General features: G+C 41.8%; 1 protein-coding gene across 7 annotated transcripts in view; it reads right to left on the reverse strand.

The window, feature by feature from the left end:
• Window positions 1-22,803, reverse strand: part of DYNC1I1 (dynein cytoplasmic 1 intermediate chain 1) — a 255,231-nt gene that overhangs the window by 206,828 nt on the left and 25,600 nt on the right. For 3 of the 7 annotated variants that reach the window (XM_074945884.1, XM_074945881.1, XM_074945879.1), the window contains exon 4: window positions 21,879-22,020. In XM_074945884.1, the coding sequence (XP_074801985.1) occupies window positions 21,879-22,020 (142 nt within the window). The remainder of the gene's footprint in view (window positions 1-21,878; window positions 22,021-22,803) is intronic. The other 4 variants (XM_074945885.1, XM_074945882.1, XM_074945883.1 and 1 more) reach the window with 2 other exon arrangements.

The following is a 22,803-nucleotide window of genomic DNA, read 5'->3' on the forward strand; positions in this document are numbered from 1 at the left end:
GTAGACTGTCAGGCTTAGTCTGCAGCCAGAGCTGTGGGACCTTCTCAACTCACAGGGTCCTAGAGCCCAAGCTCCTGCCTGAACATCTACACAACAATTAAACAGCCCTTAGCCCAAACCCTGTGATCCAAGTCAACTAGCATGGACCAGCTGTGGGTTTTTCATTGCAGTGTAGACATACCTTTAGATGTTGACATTCCTTCACCAGTTAGTAGAAAAAAGACATCACTGATCCTTCAACTAGTCTCCATTCTCTCCCACACCAGAATAACCTGCAAAAAGACTACGGAGAAGAAGAGAACAAGATCAGAAAGTCAGTGTGGTCTAGTTGTCTATGATATTTTTCTGCTTCTTGACATTACTAGTAATCTGGCCCTGGCATTTGGCACTCCCTAATTCAGAGCAGGGATTTAGGAAGACTAGGAGAGACAATTGCACAAGTCACAATGCGACATGAGAGAGGTCTGAGCAAAGGAATACCCAATTTTGTATTGCTACTACAAAAAGAAAAAGATGGACCCCATTGTGCTACCATGTATTATTGAACCACACCTCCAGAAGCTCTTATTCCAATCATATAATCTTAGTGGTTTTTATGTTGATTACATGGTTACTTGATTTCTTTGTTATACTTTGTTATTACTCTGGTGATAAACTATTTGCTTTCCCAGATATTCCCAGGTCCAAATTTGAAATATTTTAGAAAGCTCCACCAATGAAAACACAGTATTTAAACACTGAAGGTCTGGTCCAAAGCCCACTGGATTCAGTGGCAATCTCTCAGCTGACTTCAATAAGCTTTGGATCAGGCTTTGACAAGAGTATAAGAGGAAAATCTCCAAAGTCAGTGATATTAAAGATCCTACTAAAGTTTAAATCCACGGGATAAAAGTGAAATGTGTAAGCGCCAAATATCACTGACACAATCAGATTCAAATATCAGGCCCAACACTTACTCCTCTGTACAACATGGTGCAAGCATTATTGCATCTGTCCCTCCCTGAAGCTGAAACCAGGTTGTTACTTCAATTGCTGATACTGCAGAATGTTTATTCTGCACAGCTTCTCTTCTTCTCCCAAGTCACTAGCCTGAAAATCAGTGCTTTCAGAGAGGCTACACTTTGAAACAATGGAAAAGCTAGCCTTCCAAAGGGGCTTCTGCTTGGGCAGACGATCACACCACAGCATTGCAAATTGAGCCTTGGGAGCAGGACAGGAGGAAAGCACACTCTCTGGTCTGTCATTTCCTGTCATCAAGAGCTGCTTTGCTTTCCTAGTAAATGGAAAAACTACGGACAGTTCAGTGACTCCAAAGGGAACAGCTGAACTGCAATATTCATATGTTTCATTAATAACACTCCCAGCAAAAGTAACATGTCCTGTCCTAAAATGGTCTCTCAAGAGTGGAAATATTACTACCACCTAATCCTCACTTATTATGGAGGACCTGGTCATGACTCCATCGGTAAGGCTGCAATGAGTTTTTCCATAGATCTGAGGCATATCCCATAATGCTTAACATGGCAATTTGCTAATTTCAAACACAAGAGACAGGATATGGAGGAGGGCAGCATGTGTGGCAGACTAAGCACTGAGGCACCTGGGCCCACTAGAGTCTAAAGTGGCTTTAAAATAAAAGGAAAAGTGGCTATCCTCATTTCCCTTGTCCCAGTAGCTGGTAGCAGTGGGTAGACCCAACAAAATGCAAAGGCCAGATCTGTGAGGCACCTCTTCCCTCCTGTCTCTGGAGCCCCATGTATTCCCAATCCAGTGCTCATATCTCATGCTCTCCCTCTGATCTCCCTGTTGGCCTTTCTTAAGAGCCAACAAAGACTGGATTTGCCATGACAGCTAATTGCTGGAATACATGGGGAGCCTGTAGTTATTGTTTTTCATTGTGAATAGAGCAGGCAAAAAGATCAATCAATAAGAAAAACATTGCACAGAACACCACAGTTTGATTTGGGTCAAAATTTCCACAAGGCTCAGACCAATAAGTACTTTAAAGTATGGTGCATCTGCAAATTAAAGGAATACATTGAAAACCAGATGACATCAAACTCATCTATTTAAAAAATAATTTATGTAGAATAAGCTTACTGTGAAACGTATTTTAAAAGACACCAGGAATACAGACTACTTTTAAAGTATGTGATTGAATGTACTTTTTCATTATGAAAGTAAACATTGCTGCCTATCTTCTTCTCCTTTGACTTTTTGCACACTCAGTAATACCATTTGCTATGTGGTTAAATCTTATTTAGATTTGAAAGCTCTCCAGATTGTAATGAAAAAGATGAATTTATAGTTGAGCCAATCGTTGATTTAGCTACAGAAATCTTCTTTGATGGAGTTCTGGAGGTGTAAAAATAGCTTTGTTCTTTGTATGTCCCATAATTTCTCTAAAGCTTCTATTTGAAATTTCTTATTGATCAACACTATAATAGAAAGGTGTTACTGAGAAATGGTATTCCAGATGGTTGATACATATTTTTTCTTACTCCTGTTCATTCTGTTAACTGCGGTGTACTATCATTTGGGGATTTTTATAACTTTGTTTTTCTGGGCAATGATCCTTTTTTATTTACTTTCACAATTTAAAAAGTTAACACATCTATTAAAAACAACTAATCTATGAAGGAACAGAAGAGCAAAAACTGTTTACAGAAATGGAAAAGTACAGTTTGCCTCAATGGCTGCTCTGCCTTTAAATCATCACCTTCACACAGTATGCGCTCTGTTTTGGAGACCAGTTGCACTTTGCCAGTCTTACCTAAGGGAAAATGCTTTCCTTGTGCTACTTGTTCTGAAGCAGAAATACTCCGAAAAGATGGTTATCAGTATTTTGGGAGGGTCTGTTTTACTAAACAAGTGATTTACTTACAATATTAGTTCAAACAAAATGCTCATACATCACTAAGAGTGTTCGTACATAGAGTATGTATGATTACAATGCGATAAAATGCCATGATGTATTAAGTGAACAGGGGATTTGGCAAGGGTGTTGGAGTACAGTCATGCACTTTGGCTTATAATTACACTTCCAAACAGATGGACGCCCTGACTTCCAATCTCAACCAATGAAAAGAGTGACAGGGACCTCCCTAAGAGAGAAGCACTATCTCTTGGCAGCCTGGCAGCCTTTAGCAATGGTAATGGCTCTGAACAAAAGAGAGTGTGGGTGCTAAAAAAAATATGCTTTTAAAAGGGCCTATTTACAAAGAAGATGGAGATTTATAATATTTCTGAAAAAAGAAAAAAGAAAAGGAGTACTTGTGGCACCTTAGAGACTAACCAGTTTATTTGAGCATGAGCTTTCGTGAGCTACAGCTCACTTCATCTGTAGCTCACGAAAGCTCATGCTCAAATAAACTGGTTAGTCTCTAAGGTGCCACAAGTACTCCTTTTCTTTTTTCTTTTTACGAATACAGACTAACACGGCTGTTACTCTAAAACCTGTCATAATATTTCTGGAGATTTATAATATTTCTGCATCCTGGTTAAATCGCAGATAAAATGTGGGGCTACATTTAAACTGGCTTTGAAGCCCATTTTGAATTCAGACTAGAACGAAACCATTTTAAACATGGTTTAAAGAAAGAAGGTAGATAGAGTGGGCTAAATTCCTTGCTGACTTATGTCCCTTGGAGAAATATTAGTGTAAAGCAGCAATTAAATTGGCCCAATCTGTTTAATTATGTCACACGAGTTATCATTCTAACATTGATCTAATTTATATCCTATTGCTACCCAAAATTCTGGCCTTGACATTTATGTTAATTTATCAGCAGGGTTACTGTCAACAGCATGCTGCATCTGCTAGCACGGAAGGTCAAACAGTTAGCAGCTTTTGCTGAGCCCACAAATCTACAAAGACTTACTGTAAGTGTCACAAACTGTAGACTGTCATTTTGAAACTGGATTAATAAAAAGCATGTGTATGAGGGAGACAGGATTACATGATGCCGATCTGTAGAGAAGCCATTGGTTTGTTTGCTCCTTTAGCACAGGAATCTGTAATGCCGCTTGAACACTTTCCCTTCAGATACGTATCAACTCTTCAATCTTATTTTTATGTTTAAACCCCAAGAATAAGCTGGGTAAGAAAAGAAAGCTTAGAATGTTTTAGCCACTGTATTTTTCATGTCTATGCCAAAATATCTCAGAAAGCTAGTATGTCCTTGTCTCCTTGATTGTAAAGGAATTGCAGGGGCCAGACTGAAAGCCCACTGAATTAATGGGATTCTTTTCATTAACTTTAATGGGCTTTGGATAAGGTCCCATAAAAATGCATCATTGGCCTTTTACCTGACATCAGGAGCCACAGAAGGGAAAGAACACTACAGCCCTTCAGGGGAATCAAACAGATAACATGCAGGTTGGTGCCTTCATCATCATCGGACACTGCTGAACTGAAGAAGATGGAAGACTTCAGAAATGGAAGAATTTCAGCAATTTACAGAACTGTGGGCTACACGGCTGTGTGGCTTGATGGTTGCTCTTGAGAATCAGTGGTTTTCTTCAAAATCACCATTCTGTAATCTCTTGCCTTAAAAATAATGTTCCTTTTTGTCATCCTCAGAATCTACAAACAGACATGGCATCATAGACATTGTACGAAAGGGACTATTTGTGTGAATAAGATAAGTAGGATCTAGACTGAGATTTTACCATACTAAACATGAAATTAACATTGAAGGATCTTGTGTTCCTTGTGCTTCAGAAAAGAAGGACTTGTCTACGTGCAGAGGTTGCACCAGTTTAACTCAGGATGTGTTAAACTGCGGTGAAATTTTGTGTGAGGACACCTTTTCATTCTGCTAAAACCTGACTTGCCCCTGTTAAACAAATGAAAGGATTTACTTTAAGACTAAAGTGATTTATTGCTGTCGTTTCACAATTAATAATATAATTTTGTATTATCTTTGTTGTGTAGCTGCTAATTTAACTTGTTTTGAAAAAAAATGGAAATTTTAGGTCTGAAGTCAAGATGGGAGCTTTCCTCAGCCCTTCCTTTGAATGGTTAGTTTTAGGCTTATAACCTTCAGTGCTAGCAGATGCCCAAACAACTATGGTGACAAAACCACCCATTTTCACCTACAACTACACCAGAAGAGTACGCCCCATCCTTTCAGAGGCAGACCTGCCTATGGTGATCCATGCATTCATGGCCTTCACACATGATTTCTGCAATCATATCTAGGAATAAAGCCACAAAGCCAGCACAAAATGTTAGAAGCGCCTTTCATCCTGGTCTCAGGTGTCTTACTTGGGAAGTCTACCACTTTATCCACTATAAATTGCTTTAATACAAACGATGCTAACTTTTAGTCAGCTTTTTAATCTCTCTTTCCACTAACATCTATTGCAGATCTTTAGCAAAGCCAAAACATACAAAGTTCTACATCTCTAATACCTGGAATTACAAGGCTCAAACATATATTTTCTTAGACACTTGCAAACTAGAATTGATTTTTTTAAATCGTCCAGTAATCCTTCTGACACAGTTAAAGCTAGAAAAAGAGGTGTCTGATCATGAACCATGTTCCCAGTGTTGTTCTAAAATAAACCACTAAAAATCCTAGCTGAGGATTCCTTCTAGGTAGGACTTTGAGTTTAGGCAAGTTGACTCCAGGCATGCTAATCACCCAAATTATTTGTGAAGGCTATTGAGCAAGGAATTTTTTTCTCTTTCAGAAGACTAGAGAGAGTCTGGAAGTAAGACAGAATTACCCCTAAATCAATTTGAATAGTTAGAGATAACCACGAGTCTAATATAACTAATATGTGACTCAGAAAAATTATCTGTTTTTCTTGCTAAACTTAAGTTTAGCAGTGTAATAAGTGTAGATTGGTTTACTGAATGCAGCTGGAGCTCATGTTTCTAAGACATTTTATAAAGCATTCCTTTGGGAATGGCAACCTCCCTGCCTCCTCCAATTTATAGCATGGATAAACTTGCTAATGAGAAAAATAATCAAAGATCCAGAGGACTGAACTGCATATATGAAAGTCCTTAATGATGCCACAAGCTCACACACTAAAGGCTTGCAACTGATTCTAATTAATATAGACCATTCTGACTTTATAACAGGCAGGCACTGAAAATATTCCTCACTTTCTAGGTCAGATGAACAGAGACTTAAAAGCAACTGCCTCATATTGTCCCTAAGGTGTCTTCTTATATTTATAGGATAGCAAAATGTTGGCATAGAGAATCTTTGGAACTTTAGGGCTTTATACATATCTAACGTATGTACATGCTTTGAATATAGAGGATCAGATTGCGTCTGTCCCTGGGCAGGCACTAAAGGAGGGAAAAGATTGCAAGAAACCTCCCCCACCCCAGTTCTCTTATGCGCCTGTAGAGGATCCAGCCATAATGTGACTAGGCAGCTCAGACACTATGTGAGGCTAGTGTCAGCATTAGCCCTAGCTGAATGGGATGAAGGTGAGCCTAAGGCTCCGTTGTCACTTAGACAAGCTGGGCACAGGAAGTAGGTCAGACATTTCATGTTGCTTCCATTTAAAGGGTAGCAAAGGTCCTGCTGTATCACGGTACCCCAGAATTCCCAGAGAAAGTCAGCTGAGTAAGCCGGAATTCTTCCTGTGGCATTAGCTGTAGTGCAGCTCCCTCTGCACAGCTCATGACAGCACCTTGAAGCGCAATCTATCCCATTACAATGAACTGAAGATCAGACCCGCCTGCCAAGAGGTTCTGATGACAACATCATGGTAACTATGGGAGGAAATGTAATAAATGATGTGTGGTACTCTCTTGTCATGCAATGGTAATCTTCCTTATCTCGTATATTCTAGGAGATGCAACTGAGTATGGTAGCTCATTTATAAATTTCCCTAGTGCTATATTACAAATTTTCACCTATTTCTAATCTCAGCTGCCCCAGTTGTGGTATACAGCTGGAAATTCCCACTGCTTTTAGAACTACATTGTCACACACTTTCAGAAACTTCGTATAGGGTATTTTAGCATCTGACATGGGATTGTTTTATAGGGAGAGACTGTATGTTTCTATTCAGATGATGCCCATCTCATATAATAAGACAGACTTATATGTTGTTTCTACCATATATGCATACAACTGCACTCTCACCAATTCTTCACGCTGTCCTTATCACATTTTCCAGTGGACAAAAGTAATTAACAATTTATTTATTAGAATAAAATCTTTTACCTCCGGCACCTAATGTACTGTGTATGGCTAACCGAGCCTGCATACTGCATTTCTCTTCTGTCATTTAGATCCTAAATTTAATGAATGATTATCCCTCCTGAGGAGTGTGCAATTTGATTTCTGACATTCACATTTCAGAGTAATAATACAGATAAGTGGAAGTTTCTTTTAATGACCTAGGTGGAAGGAGAGATTATTTTCTGGAACCCTTTCCCAACTTCTTATGTCCAATTTATTTTCCTTCCAATGGATCCTGAGTTTTCACTATGATCTGGATATCATTTTAAATTTATTCCTTATTGGCTTAGCAAGCTGAACTGTGTGCAAGTTGGTAACTAAAGCAGCTCTTTAAAAGTGATTTAAAAAAAACAACTTTTTACACAATCAAGAAAAATCTGCTGTCAGCGAAAACTATTACTGCTGCTCCCAGGGAATAACACCACGTCTGCTTTTTATACTAACACTTTAAGAAGACCCTATAATTTGTGAAACCAGTAATACAATTAAATGCTGGCAACCTGAAAACCTAAGCAATAGCACAACATCATCACTGTGCAGAACCTGTCAAACATATTAACTTAATGATAGGGTAACTGAGCCCTACTGAATTGTAGTGGCTTTAGTAGATTAGAAATTTTGCTTTATTACTTTCTTCTGAAAGACCTTTGCTGTATCCAAAGAAGAGAGATGAGAGAGGACATACGCTGCCCTGAATCACATCTGTTTACCAAAATAAACATTCTCCTAGTCCTTATATTACTAAAACAGATTGGGTCTGCCCTCTTCCTTTTCTTCTTGACTCACATCTAGCTCCAGTGACACAGACCCTCATAAAGGAGTGTGACATCCTAATACTCAGTTTAACTAGTCAAATTGTGCTGTTCCACTCTACTAGATAAGGAACTGATTAAAAATAAAGCATTATTTTTTAATAAACGGGTCAGCAATGTGTCCGTACACGGACACAGGTGTGGGTGGTAAAAATTCTGAGGTTCGTGGTAATTTTTCAAAAAAACGGAATGACTGAATGACATAAACCCCTCCAATGTCCGTCACTAAGTACGGTAATTTTGTCAAATGTCAGTGGGGTAACATGGTCGTGCCGACCCCTGATAGCAAATAAAAGCTGAGTCACCAAGACTGCAAGCTACAGTGGTTTCATGCAAAGTGCATGAAAAGAACACAGCACAGGAGCTTGGTGGATGAGAAGACTACAGACACTGGGAAGGGGAGAGATCATCAAAGAAAATCTTACTTATTATAATGATTAGGCGCTAAGAACATCTGCCATCATTTAACATCCTTTTCTGACATAACTGGTGATCAGAGAAATTAAAAATAAAAGCTACAAAAGAGTTATTACAAAAGCATCTGAAAACTTGTCTTCTTTCAGCTACACTCTATAACTCCTCAGGCAGCTGAATGCTCTAGATGGGCATCTGTCCCACCCAGGCCATCACAGCAGCAAGAGACCTCAGTGTATGATCTTAAGACATGAAGCAATGCAAAGTGTAGTTAACCTGAGGGTGGAGGCACTGTATTCAAAAGCAAAACAATATTAGGAGGAAAATGGAATCATAGCAGCTACTAATTGAATCAGTTTGAGACAAACTGATGGTGAAACTCACAATCCGGGGCGGGCTGAGGGGGGGAAGAAGGGGGGTGGGGACGGGGACTTTAATGGTTCAAGGGACCAGGGCTGTGTGACAATTCAGAGGGGCACAGGGGAAAAAGTTTGGACCTGTTAGAAAACAATTCCCATGCTCTTACATGGGCCTAGATCTGAAGGAAGAGCCAATCTAAAGTGAAAACTACTACCATATTCCATAAAACACAATCTGGAGGTCACAGTAACTGCTCTGCCAATACTACAATGGGCAGAAAAGTATACAAACAATCAGACAGTAAGGTGCTATTGTAACTAAAAGATACAAATAGGGTTGCCAAATTTCTACCTGCACAAAACCGAACTCCCTTGCCCCCACCCCCAGCGGCTCCAGCTGGGGGTGCGGGCTCTGTGCTGGGGCTGGGGATGAGGTCTTTGGAGTGCAGGAGGGTGCTCTGGGCTGGGATCAAGGGGTTTGAAGGGTGGAAGGGGGAGATCAGGGCTGGGCATGGGGTTGAGGCACGGGAGGGTATGGGAGGGGGTCAGGGGTCCAGGCTCCGGGCAGCGCTTACCTCAAGCAGCTCCTGGAAGCAGCAGCATGTTCCCCCTCTGGCTCCTATGTGGAGGTGCGGCCAGGCGGCTCTGCATGCTGCCCCGTCTGCAGGCGCCACCCCTGCAGCTTCCATTGACCGTGGTTCCTGGCCAGTGGGAGCTACAGAGCTGGCACTTGTGGCAGGGGCAGCATGTGGAGCCCCTGGCTACCCCTACCCTGTAGAAGCCAGAGGGGGGACATGCCACTGCTTCTGGGAGCTGCATGAAGCCAGGGCAGGCAGAAAGCCTGCTTTATCCCCACTGTGCCGCCGACCAGACTTTTAATGGCCCAGTCAGTAGTGCTGACCGGAGCCACCAGGATCCTTTTTCGACCAGGCGTTCTGGTCGAAAACCAGACACCTGACAACCCTAGATGCAAATAGCTGTGGTTCCCTCCGCCTCCAAATTCAAGAGCATCGAAAGAGAACATGTGATGCAGTTGCAAAAAAAAAAAAAAGGTTAATATTCTGGGGTGTTATGTAAGACACTGAAGGTAATTGTCCAACTCTATTTGCCACTGATGAGGCCTCAACTGGAATAGTGTGTCCTGTTTTGAGTGCCACACTTTAGGAAAGATGTGGACAAACTGGAGAGAATCCAGAGGAGAGTAATAAAAGGTTTAGAAAACCTGACCTCTGAGGAAAGATTAAAAAAAATGGGTATGTTTAGTTTTTAGAACAGGAGACTTAAGGGAGACCCAATAATAGTCTTTAGTTAAAGAGGATGGTGATTAGTTGTTCTCTATGTCCACTGAAGGTAGGACAAAAAGTAATCATCTTAATTTGTAGCAATTAAGATTTTGGTTAGCTGTTAGCAAAAACTTTCCAACTCTAAGGATACTTAAGAACGGGGATAGATTATTGAGGGAGATAGCGGAATCCCCATCATTGGGAGATTTTTAAAAATAGGTTAGATAAACACCTATCAGAAATGGTGCAGCTATATTTGGTTCTTCCTCAGTGCAGCGAGATGGACTAGAATGATGACCCCTCAAGATCAATTCCAGCCCTACATTTCTATGGTTCTAGGTAGAGCTGTCAAGCAATTAAAAAAATTAATCACAATTAATCGCACTGTTAAACAATAATAGAATACCACTTATTTAAATATTTTGTATGTTTTCTACATTTTAAAATATATTGATTTCAATTACAATACAGAATACAAAGTGTACAGTGCTCACTTTATATTTATTTTTATTACAAGTATTTGCACTATAAAAGACAAAAGAAATAATATTTTTCAATTCACGTAATACAAGTACTGAAGTGCAACCTCTTTATCATGAAAGTTGAACTTACAAATGTAGAATTATGTACAAAAAACCTGCATTCAAAAATAAAACAATGTAAAGTCCACTCAGTCCTACTTCTTGTTCAGCCAATCACTCAGACAAACAAGTTTCTTTACATTTGCAGAAGATAATGCTGCTTGCTTCTTATTTACAATGTCACCTGAAAATGAGAACAGGCGTTCTCATGGCACTATTGTAGCCGGCGTCACAAGATATTTATGATATTTAGCCAGATGCGCTAAAGATTCATATGTCCATTCATGCTTCAACCACCATTCCAGAGGACATGTGCCTATGCTGATGACAGGTTGTGCTTGATAACAATCCAAAGCAGTGCGGACCGACACATGTTCATTTTCATTATCTGAGTCAGATGCCACCAGCAGAAGGTTGATTTTCTTTTTTGGTGGTTTGGCTGATGTAGTTTCTGCATCGGAATGTTGCTCTTTTAAGACTTCTGAAAGCATGCTCCACACCTCATCCCTCTCAAATTTTGGAAGGCACCTCAGATTCCTAAAGCTGGGGTCGAGTGCTGTAGCTATCTTTAGAAATCTCACATTGGTACCTTCTTTGTGTTTTGTCAAATCTGCAGTGCAAGTGTTCTTAAATGAACAACATGTGCTGGGTCATCATCTGAGACTGATATTATATGAAATATATGGCAGAATGTGGGTAAAACAGAGCGGGGGACATACAATTCTCCCCCAAGAGTTCAGTCACAAATTTAATTTAATGCATTATTTTCTTAATGAGCATCATCAGCATGGAAGCATGTCCTCAGGAATGGTGGCCGAAGCATGAAGGGGCAAACAAATGTTTAACATATCTGACACGTAAATACCTTGCAATGCCAGCTACAAAAGTGCCATGCAGATGCCTGTTCTCACTTTCTGGTGACTTTGTAAATAAGAAGAGGACAGCATTATCTCCTGTAAATGTAATCAAACTTGTTTGTCTTAGCGATTGGCTGAACAAGAAGTAGTACTGAGTGGACTTGTAGGCTCTGAAGTTTTACATTGTTTTGTTTTTGAGTGCAGTTATGTAATAAAAAAATCTACATTTGTACATTGCACTTTCACAACAAAGAGATTGCATTATGGTACTTGTATGAGGTGAATTGAAAAATGCTATTTCTTTTGTTTTTCATTTTTAGAGTGCAAATATTTGTAATAAAAAATAATATACACTTTATTTCAAATACAACACAGAATACAATAATATATGAAAATGTAGAAAAACATCCAAAATATTTAATAAATTTCAATTGGTATTGTATTGTTTAACAGTGTGATTAAAACTGCGATTAATCGCGATTAATTTTTTTAATTACGATTAATTTTTTTCAATTAATTGCTTGAGTTAACTGTGATTAATCGACAGCCCTAGTTCTAGGATTACCACTGCAATTCCGTATCCAAAAATGTTCCATGTACTATACTCTGCAAATCACTTCTTGAGAAAATTTAAGAACAAAAAAACTGCAACCAAAGGGCACATGAGCCAACCCAGCTTTTATAGCGGACTAAAATGCACAAAAAATTACAATACTATTGAAACATAAGGACAGCTAGTTGATAAAATTCCTCACCATAAGCAAATCTTTTCTAAGAACCCAGCTCTTCTTTATACTGCACTGAATAAGACCTGATCCTGCAGACTTTTATATTTATGCAAGCAAATTTTAAACACCAGAGTAGTCTAATTGACCTCATGGGGTTCAGATTTGTTTCAAGATATATAAAAAATCCTGCTTCCTTTGGCATAGCACTGGAGATTTGCTTAAGTAGGAATTGCTGTTAAAAAATCCAGTGCAATGCCTTCATCCACTTGGACACCATACTAGGAGGAGCAGTGGTTGTGGCCACAGAAAACACTATTGACCTACAGATTAGACTGTGGGAAATAATTCACCCAGATTTCAGTGCTATTATGGAATACCAGATTAAAGCAGGAAGTAGCCATTCATAGATGGTGACAGATAGCTACAGCACTACAAAGGTGGCCATAACCTCAGTATTTCCTGATACTATTGTCTTCATTCTGACCAAAGGAGTTACGAGGCACGCAGCAGTGTGGGCAGCAAAATATGTGAGGAGTAAGGAGTTAGAACAGACTATAGAAGAAGTGGTAGCAGGAAGAAAGATAGCAGTTTATCTTTGTATATCCAAGGCAACTGAGCCTTTCACCATTTACTGAGGAGTAGAGAATGTGGCACCAACCTTGCAGGTGCCCCATGCCAGATGGGAAACCCCAAACACAGTCCAAAGAGATTTCAGTGCTCATGCACACATGTGCCTAGGCAAGGAACATGATCACAAATAACCCCCCAGAGAGGTGAATTTGCAAATGGATGTTAGCTGATGTTAGCTGACAATATGCAGGCACTGTAGATCTTTGGAAAAAGTGGATCACTTATGATCTGTCTGGGCATCTCATGTCAGCAGCCAGTGGGGCCCTTGGGCATGCAATAAACCAACGGGAACACACTCTCTTCCTGCTAGTAGTACAGAGCTCCCAAGTAAAGTCCATGGGAATTTATCATTGACTATCCATGCCACAATAGGTCCACACTGTCAGGTACAAAGCGACCCAAGTGTGCCCACTCATCACAGATAATTTTCAGTATTCATTGTTACACGAGAGCTGGTATGAAAATGCGCTGTCCCTACCTATGACAAGTATTAGGACTTTCTCAGAGTCAGTGGGTGGTCAACATGTTCCTTCAAAGGCCAAGATTCATGCATATTCCGCTCTGATTGCTCGCATCCCATATGTGTGAGAAGGTATGGAGTAGGGAGTATCCAGCATCACCTCCAGGGGTCAGGAGCACATGATCACTATCGCAGGGGCTCGGTGCTGACTTTACCCCCTGTAGAGGGCGAGGTTGTTGTTGCTCACCACATTAACTGCACTCAGGCTCCTGCCACAACCCCTGACTCATCCCATGTTCCATGACATTCACCAAAAAGCTAGTCAGCAAAAATCAGATTCTAACTGTGAGTGCATGACACTAGCTGGACACTAACAATTACTCCTGTTTTGGCAGGATGCATCTCCTCAGTTGCACTCCCAGGTTGCCAAATGTCACTTTCCCCCAATGGACCACGTCTCTCTCTCTCTCTCTCTCTCTCTCTCTCTCTCTCTCTCTCTCTCTCTCACACACACACACACATATACACACACACCCTTATCATCAACCCACATGGTCACACCCATTATGTTGAAGGCATAACCAAAAACATACACCATTCTGAGGAAGCTCATTATAGGCTCCTTCAAGTCTGACATGTAGAGAGTCCTGGTTTGATCCTCCATAGACAGAACAACTCCCCGGTTATGACACACGGTTCATCCCACGCTATCTGCCAGTTCATGCTGTGATACAATTTTCAGCTCCTCTGTGCTGCCTCAAGGAGTGCAGGGGGTGGAACAGGCACAGAAATACATTTGATTGATCCAAAGCAATTTGGGAAATAGGCATGCAGATAAAAACCTGCTTTGACTGTAATTCACGCCCCGTAGATGGCCAGGCAATTAATGAAGCCCTCTGCATGCATTAGCAGAGCTCTAATGAATTGGTTTGATGGAGCCTGATATTGAGGACCAACATATTCCCAGTCCAGTGCTTGCCCAGCACAAAGAGAAATGCTATCGCTTTCAGAAAGCAAGGTATAGTATTCCTCTGTCTGTCTAGATTTACTCTCCGACATGAATGCCAATACATCACAAAAAATCTAATTTGGATCTTCTATCCAGCTGAAAGCCCTCAAAAGATTCCATGTCAGTCATTTCTAGCACCATTAAGCCTCCTGTCATATTCTGCAAGGCAAGTCAGGCTGCTTCAAAGCCGTACTTTCATCACCAGTGAAAATGCCTTGGCAAATTTCAACATGACCCTGAAGATCACACAGCAAAAAATCATAAAAACTGGCTGAACAGATAGTTATGGTTCCATAGTTCCACACCAATCTGTAGCCCTTCCCTAAAATACCCTCCTAATAAGCCTAATGACACCATAGCATTTTTAGCCATTATCTTAGTCCAAGGATAATGGTGCTTGCAGGATAATGCTACAAGGCTGAATAAAATGTGTTCCAGATAGGCCAGCTGCCATGTCAGGCTAATTCACTCACTACATTAGAGCATCGGGTCCCTCCTGCCAATGTACCCTTTAGTGTTACTACTCACGATTGGATTACACAGGTGAAAGGGACACATGGAGAAAAGGGACAAAATGACAAAATGCAAATGGTAGTCCATTAATCTGTGAGTGTAAAGCAATACTTGCTGGAATGCTACTTATCTAAGGCAAGCCAGCAGACAATACGGCCAGTTACTCACCAATTACATAACTAGTATGCACGTATGTCCAGAACTCGTCACTGACATACTTTGGAGTACGCAGGAGATTTTTAACATCTAGTGTGTTAATGTTATTAGGTCACAGCTCTTAACAGAGATCTGTGTGAGAGCTGCAAGCTAGCAAAGATGCCCAGCTGTCGTAGCTCTTTGGGATTCATAGATTATAAAGCCAGAAGGAACCTTTAAGGTTATCTAGTCTTCCCTCCTGAAGAACACAGGCCGCATGACTTTTTTGAACTAAATCCTGTTTGAACTAGAGCATATCTTCTAGAAAAAACATGTAATATTGATTTAAAAAATTCCAGTGATACAAACTCCACCGCAACCCTTGGTAAACTGTTCCAATGTTAATTACCCTCATTGTTAAAAATGTTCACCTTATTTCTAGTCTGAATTTGTCTTGCCATTAGATCTAATTTTATCTTCATCTACAAGATTGAAGAGCCCTTTAATCAAATTTATTTTCCCTCTTGTAAGCATTTATAGAGTGGGATTAAGTCACTCCTACCCTTCCTTTTGTTAAACTAAACAGATTGAACTCCTTCAGTCTATCTCTCTAAGGCGTGTTTTCCAATCCTTTAATGAGGCTCATGGCTCTTCTCTGAACCCTCTCCAATTTATCAACATACTTCTTGAATTATGGACACCAGACCTGGACACAATAGTAATCAAGTGCCTTGACAAGATAATCTGTCTCAAATGTTCTCAGTGAGTATTAATATGTTTTACAAGTACCTGATCGAATAGCCTCACGAAAGTATCAAGAGGAAGGTAGTCATATATTTAGCACTGCAATCTCAAATTGGAACATAGCCCACCTCCTGATGCAAAATCCATGCCTTGGGACACTGCTTTGATGGCAAGTTCTTCCTTTGGCAAGTGCTTCAGCGTTTAGTGGTCAGAATACCTGCAAGATTGCTGCTTGTCTGTACTTGCTTGTTATTCCTGCAGTCATGGACAGTGAGTATCGTAGGCTGGGGGAGGCTGTGCGTGGCCCTGCCCACACCCCTCTCCAGGTCCCCTCCTGCAGTTCTCGGTGCTCTGCCCTGACCCAGGTTGGCTGGGGCTGGTCAGCCTGCCTCCCGCAGGGACTTGGGATAGTTGGGGCTGGGACCGTGCTGCCCGCCCGGCGCTCAGACCGTGCCACACGGCACTCCAGGGCTGGAAGCACTGGAGCTGTAATGCCCGGCGCTCTGGAGCTGGCCTCCTGGAGTACTGGGGCTGAGGGCACTCCAGCCATGCTGCCCGGCCGCCCGGCACTGAGCTGGTGGCTGCAGTGGGGGTGCTGTAGGCTCCTGCGGGGGAGGAAGGGCAGACTGGGAGGAGCAGGGCCTCGGGCACAAGGGGAGCCAACAGCCAGGTCACTGGCCACCCATGCTTGCAGTAGTGTTAGCAACATCATCAAAAACGACTAGTTGTAATAGAACACCCATTTGTGGTTGAGGCATTAGCAGTGCAGGAACTGCCCCCTCACTCGTCTAAATTATCCAGTCTGCAATTTGCCCATTGTTATCCAGCTTTCCAAGGAACTGGGGGTGGGGGTGGTTCTTGCGAGACAGCACTAAATACCATATTGCTTCTGAGACAGATGGCAATATGGGTAAAAGTGCATCACCACCATGGAGAGTAAAATAAAAGGAGGAAGAGTAGGGCCTGATGTTTATAAATGCTCAGTGAGCAGAGACTAGCTGCCATGAAAAATCATCAGCAGATCCCAGATTCAGCAGGACGCTATAGAGATCATAATATCAGAAATGGACAATGCACATAAAACACAACTGCCATTTCTGGCACAGAACTCAAACCTCCTAGTAATCAGACATGATGGCAGACACATCGGCAGACCACAAACCCAGGGCTGGGTTTAACAGAGAATACATGGTATACTCGCAGCAATCCAGAAAATGCCTTCAAATGTATAGCCTAATTTTGAGACACTCCAATAGGTTGAAAGCATTGAGGAAGTATGGGCAAAAGACAGCAGTGCTCCATGACGGTGTAGCCTTGACACTAGCACAATCTGTTTACCAGCACTCCCAGCTATCTTAGAGACCTCACTGACTTCCTGAGGAAACTACAATCCTTTGGTGATCTTCCAGAAATCCTAGCCCCTATGGCTGTAGAAGCTCTTTACACCAATATCCCACACAAAGATGGACTACAAGCCGTCGGGAACAGTATTCCCGATAATGTCACGGCAAACCTGAACTTTGTGACTTTGTCCTCACCCACAACTATTTCAGATTTGGGGACAATTTATACCTTCAAGTCAGCAGGACTGCTATGGGTACCCACATGGCCCCACAGTATGCCAACATTTTTATGGCTGACTTAGAACAACGCTTCCTCAGCTCTCATCCCCTAATGCCCCTATTCTACTTGTGCTACATTGATGACATCTTCATCATCTGGACCCATGGGAAGGAGGCCCTTGAGGAATTCCACCAGGATTTCAACAATTTCCACCCCACCATGAACCTTAGCCTGGACCAGTCCACACAAGAGATCCACTTCCTAGACACTACAGTGCTAATAAGCGATGGTCACGTAAACAGCACCCTATACCCAGAAACCTACTGACCACTACACTTACCTACATACCTACTTACCTACATCCAGACCACATCACATGATCCATTGTCTACAGCCAAGCTCTAAGATACAACTGCATTTGCTCCAATCCCTCAGACAGAGACAAACACCTACAGGATCTCTATCAAGTGTTCTGAAAACTACAGTACCCACCTGCTGAAGTTAAGAAACAGATTGACAGAGCCAGAAGGGTACCCAGAAGTCAGGTACTACAGGACAGGCCCAACAAAGAAAGTAACAGAACGCAACTAGCCATCACCTACAGCCCCCAACTAAAACCTCTCCAGCGCATCATCAAGGATCTACAACCTATCCTGAAGGGCGATCCCTCACTCTCACAGATCTTGGGAGACAGGCCAGTCCTAGCTTACAGGCAGCCCCTCAACCTGAAGCAAATACTCTCCAGCAACCACACACCACACAACAAAAACACTAACCCAGGAACCAAACCCTGCAACAAACCGTGGTGCCAACTCTGTCTGCATATCTATTCAAGGGACACTACCATAGGACCTAACCACATCAGCCACACCATCCGGGGCTCATTCACCTACACATCTACTAATGTGATAAATGCCATTATGTGCCAGCAATGCCCCTCTGCCATGTACTTTGGCAGAGTCTCTACATAAACCGGACAGTCTCTACATAAAAGAATAAATGGACACAAATCTGACATCAGGAATTAAAACATTCAAAAATCAGTCAGAGAACACTTCAATCTCCCTGGTCACTCAATAACAGACTTAAAAGTGGCAATTCTTAACAAAAAAAACTTCAAAAACAGACTCCAACGTGAAACTGCAGAACTGGAATTAATTTGCAAACTGGACACCATCAAATTAGGTCTGAATAAAGACTGGGAGTGGATGAGTCATTACAAAACCTAATTTTACCATACTAATTTCCCCCTACTGTTACTCACACCTTCTTTCTTGTCAACCGTTTGAAATGGGCCACCCTCATTACCACTACAAAAGTGATTTTTCCTCCCTTGGTATTCTACTGTTAATTGAATTGTCTCGTTAGACTGACCCCCCACTTGGTAAGGCAACTCCCATCTTTTCATTTACTATGTATATATATACCTGCTACTGTATTTTCCACTCCATGCATCTGATGAAGTGTGTTCTAGCCCATGAAAGCTTATGCCCAAATAAATTTGTTAGTCTCTAAGGTACCACAAGGACTCCTCGTGGTTTTTGCTGATACAGACTAACACGGCTACCACTCTTAAATCTGTTTTGACTGTCAACAACAGATGCAACTATTGTTGACAATGATGTGAGTGCTTGTGTAAGCCATATTGTGACAGACAGCTCCCTCCAAATGCAAAGGTGTAATCAATGGATTAAGCATGCCGACACCAGCACATGAACCACTGTCAGCATCAATGTACAATATATTGATGTAGCAAGCCTGTATCTATTATAAATTAAAGCTTATAGTAGGGTGTCACACACCAAGGTGTAGACAGTGCAATCTAGTGTATAGAGTAGGAGTCTAGCCTAGTAGGGCTTGTCCACACTAAAATGTTACAGTGGCACCGGCACAGCAGTGCCGCTGCAGCACTTCAGTGTAGACACTGCCTATGCCCAGGGTAGATATTCACCCACTGGTGCAGGCAACCCACCTCCCCAGGTCCCCAGAAGAATTTTTCCATCGACCTAGCACTGTCTACACTGGTGGTTAGGTCAGTATGGCTAAATCTCTCAGGGGGGTGGATTTTTCACACCCCTGAGAGATGTAGCTATACTGATGTAAAATCCTAGTGTAGACCAGGTAGACCAGGTCTTCATGTCTTCAGGTTTTCATGTGGGTTTACTGGGCCCGGCCAGGCTCATGGGATTGCTTGGCAAATGAGCCCAGAAGCAGTGGCGTTCCTGACATAGGGGAACCACTTACATTGGGGATTTCAACCAGAAATCATCTGTCAAAATAGTGGTGTGGGGTTCAAGAAGTATTGCCACACCCCTCTCCTCCTGCTCAGTTGTACACAGTGATCAGGTGTACTGAGATCTCCCCTGCCGCACACCACATAGCAGAGGAGTGCAGATATTCATGCTGGAATCCACTGGCTCCTGGACACCATTAAGGGTGAAATTACAGCTCGCTAACTATACTTGTGGCTGAATCAATGGCACAAGTGTGGGTCACCCCATAAGCAAGTACATGATTACTTTTTAATGGGATGAATTCAGAACTGCTTCAACATTTTCCTCTAGCATCTGCATACTCTGAATCAAGTGCTCGCGGGGTTGATGGAAAGATCATATTGCCCTTGTTGGCTGAGCCCAAATGATCCAGAGGAAGTTTTGTGACATTATATATTGAATCCCAAGCTAGCATTGCCACAGGGGCATTTTGTAGGGAACACTGTCATTGTGAATAGCCAGCCTGTATGCTTCTTGCACATATTTGCCGTTTCCTCTCATATCCAAGGGGTTTTGACAGATTAGGGTCGGCTGTCTATGAATTTGGCATTACATTCTTTTCCAGTTTTTGAACTGCCTTATTCATACTAACGGGCTGCTACTTAATTAACTCCACTGCTTTTAAATTGCATGCCGCATTTCTGGAATGGGGGGAAGGCGATGGGTGCATTTCCTCAGTGTCTGTGTAGCCCAAATACCACAGTGGCACTGCAAAGAGAGCTCATTAGGTTAAGTAAGGAAACTATACATTTTCAGCATCAAGAATATGATCTTTCTGTGTACAAGGTGCGTTTAGCATGAGTACTAGCTGTGTCATGCCAGCAGAAATGTTGCTTATTTATGGATAATGGCTTATTTAACTTCCTTTTATATCAGCTCTTGCAGTGATAATATAGCAATTGTAGTGCAGGCCAAGGGAAGGAAAAATGAGTTCTCCATGGTCTTGGAACCTGGTAAATGAAGCCACCTGAAGCCCAGGGTCAATAGTGTCTACGAATGTACAGGTATGGCTGGGTGTGGTCACCCTGACGGGCAATTCCAAACTATAGAGTGGTCAGTGTAGCTTCGCAGGCTGTTTCCCGGGAGTTCATGGAGGTTTGGATAACACACCCTCCTGTGGATGCCTGGAACAGTCACAGAGTGCTTCACCCCTCCTCAGTGCAGTCACTAGAAGATTCATCATTCACCTGTGCTTTTTGTCCCTGAAATATGGCACAGAAATTTGTATCTCTTGTGGTTTCAAGCCAGGACCACGGCTGTCTCCATTATACTCAGGATGCCCTGGGACACACCATGGTGCTGTCATATCATTTCCCAATATCAGTGATACATTCAAGATGCAACAAGGGCATTTCCAGGTGGCCTTTGGGCCCGTCTCTTATTGACATAGCCATATCCCCTTTTACATTGATGAAGCACTTTCCTCCCATTCCACACACACAGCTATCTGATAGCCACAGTTTTGCAGGAACATTAATAAAGCACTCTTATGTGTTCCCAGGTGTTTCTAAGTAAGTTATTCCCCATCCCTCTCTTACATACACACTTTTACTACTATGCACTGTGCTGGACAGCAGAACAAAAACTTAAGATAGACAGGTGCTACACGTGGAATGATGTGGCCAATAGGGGGAATACCTATATCAGTGGTTTCCGCCGCTTGTGCAGGGAAAGCCCCTGCCGGGCCAGGCCGGTTTGTTTACCTGCCGCGTCCGCAGTTTCGGCTGATTGTGGCTCCCACTGGCTGCGGTTCGCTGCTCCAGGCCAATGGGAGCTGCTGGAATCAGTGGCCAGTACGTCCCTTAGCCCGCGCCGCTTTCAACAGCTCCCATTGGCCTGGAGCAGCGAACCGTGGCCACTGGGAGTCGCGATCAGCCAAACCTGCGAACGCGGCAGGTAAACAAACCGGCCCGGCCCAGCAGGGGCTTTCTCTGCACAAGCAGCGGAACAAGTTTGGGAACCACTGACCTATATGAATAAGGATTACTCACATGGGTAGGGGTTTGCAGGATTTTCTATGTTCTTGGTGCTCACCACGTTTCCATTCTGAGTGGGCAAATTAAATATACATATATATGATTTCTGCTTCTTGCATTAGTTTCTGATGTCTATAACTTAAGATCAGACTGCTGCATACCTTTACTCCATACCTGACACCAGCCTTATTGAATGGTAACACATGGTGGAGAATGCAGAAACAAATGGATATATTGGACCTACAATGTTGTTGTTTAAATAACTTTTAAAAAGTGGGGAGTGAAAAAAATACTTTCATTCAACATTTTCTAGAAGGTCTGTCTTACCTTCCTATTGGTCCCAGATCTCCTGAATCCTGGCTGCCAGCTTCACTGGGGGTGCTCACTGATTTCGAAGAGGGAGACATAGGGGTTGGGACTAAATAATGAAAATAACAGGTATCCCATGTTAAAACATGCAGCGACTGCACTGATGAAGAGCAGTGTCAGACAAACCAAAACCAATCAACCAAATGATAGTGGATAAATGATTAGGAGAGTTTGAAATGGTGAAAGCAAATAAGGAAAGGAAAGGAAAAGAAAAGGAAAAGAGTCAAGTGAATTTTTAAATATTTTTGGAAATTTTAAAATTGTAATGAATTTAGACAGGTCTGAAAGCCAACTGTGATTCTATACATTATGGTCGTAGGGATACTGTGGAAGTAAAGCAACACTGCTGTTTCTCTTGCTAATTTTACATTTGAATTGTAGAGGATTTTTTAAAAATCAAACCTTTTTGTTTATTTGTTAGAAATCTAAGTGAACTCTTCTGCTAAAATCAGATGGCACGAGGCAATAAAGCAATTACATTTTAATTTAAATTAAAATCTATTGAATGTGACCTGCAGTTTCTTTGTGTAAATCAGATCCAAAGTAAAAACAGAATGGGGAAATCCAACCAGGTAAAAAAGCCTCTTCCAAAAGCAATGAGAATGTATATGAATGTATTGTTGGGTTGGGTTTTTAGGTAATTTCAGTTGCAGAGTGTTACTGTTTCTGTTTGGGGGCCTGATCCCAACGTCCACTGAAGTCAGTGAAAGACTTTCATGGACTTCAATGGGCATTTGATCAGACCCTTAGGCATTTTCCTTTACTTTCAGGGACTGGTATATTTCATGTATATATATACATAGACAGGTTTTTCTTACTAAGTAGGAAAGGAACAAATTCATAAGCGTTAAAGCTCTTAATTGTAGAAACAATAAACACAAAA

Source organism: Natator depressus, chromosome 2 (genome assembly GCF_965152275.1).
Source record: "Natator depressus isolate rNatDep1 chromosome 2, rNatDep2.hap1, whole genome shotgun sequence".
Taxonomy (NCBI): domain Eukaryota; kingdom Metazoa; phylum Chordata; order Testudines; family Cheloniidae; genus Natator; species Natator depressus.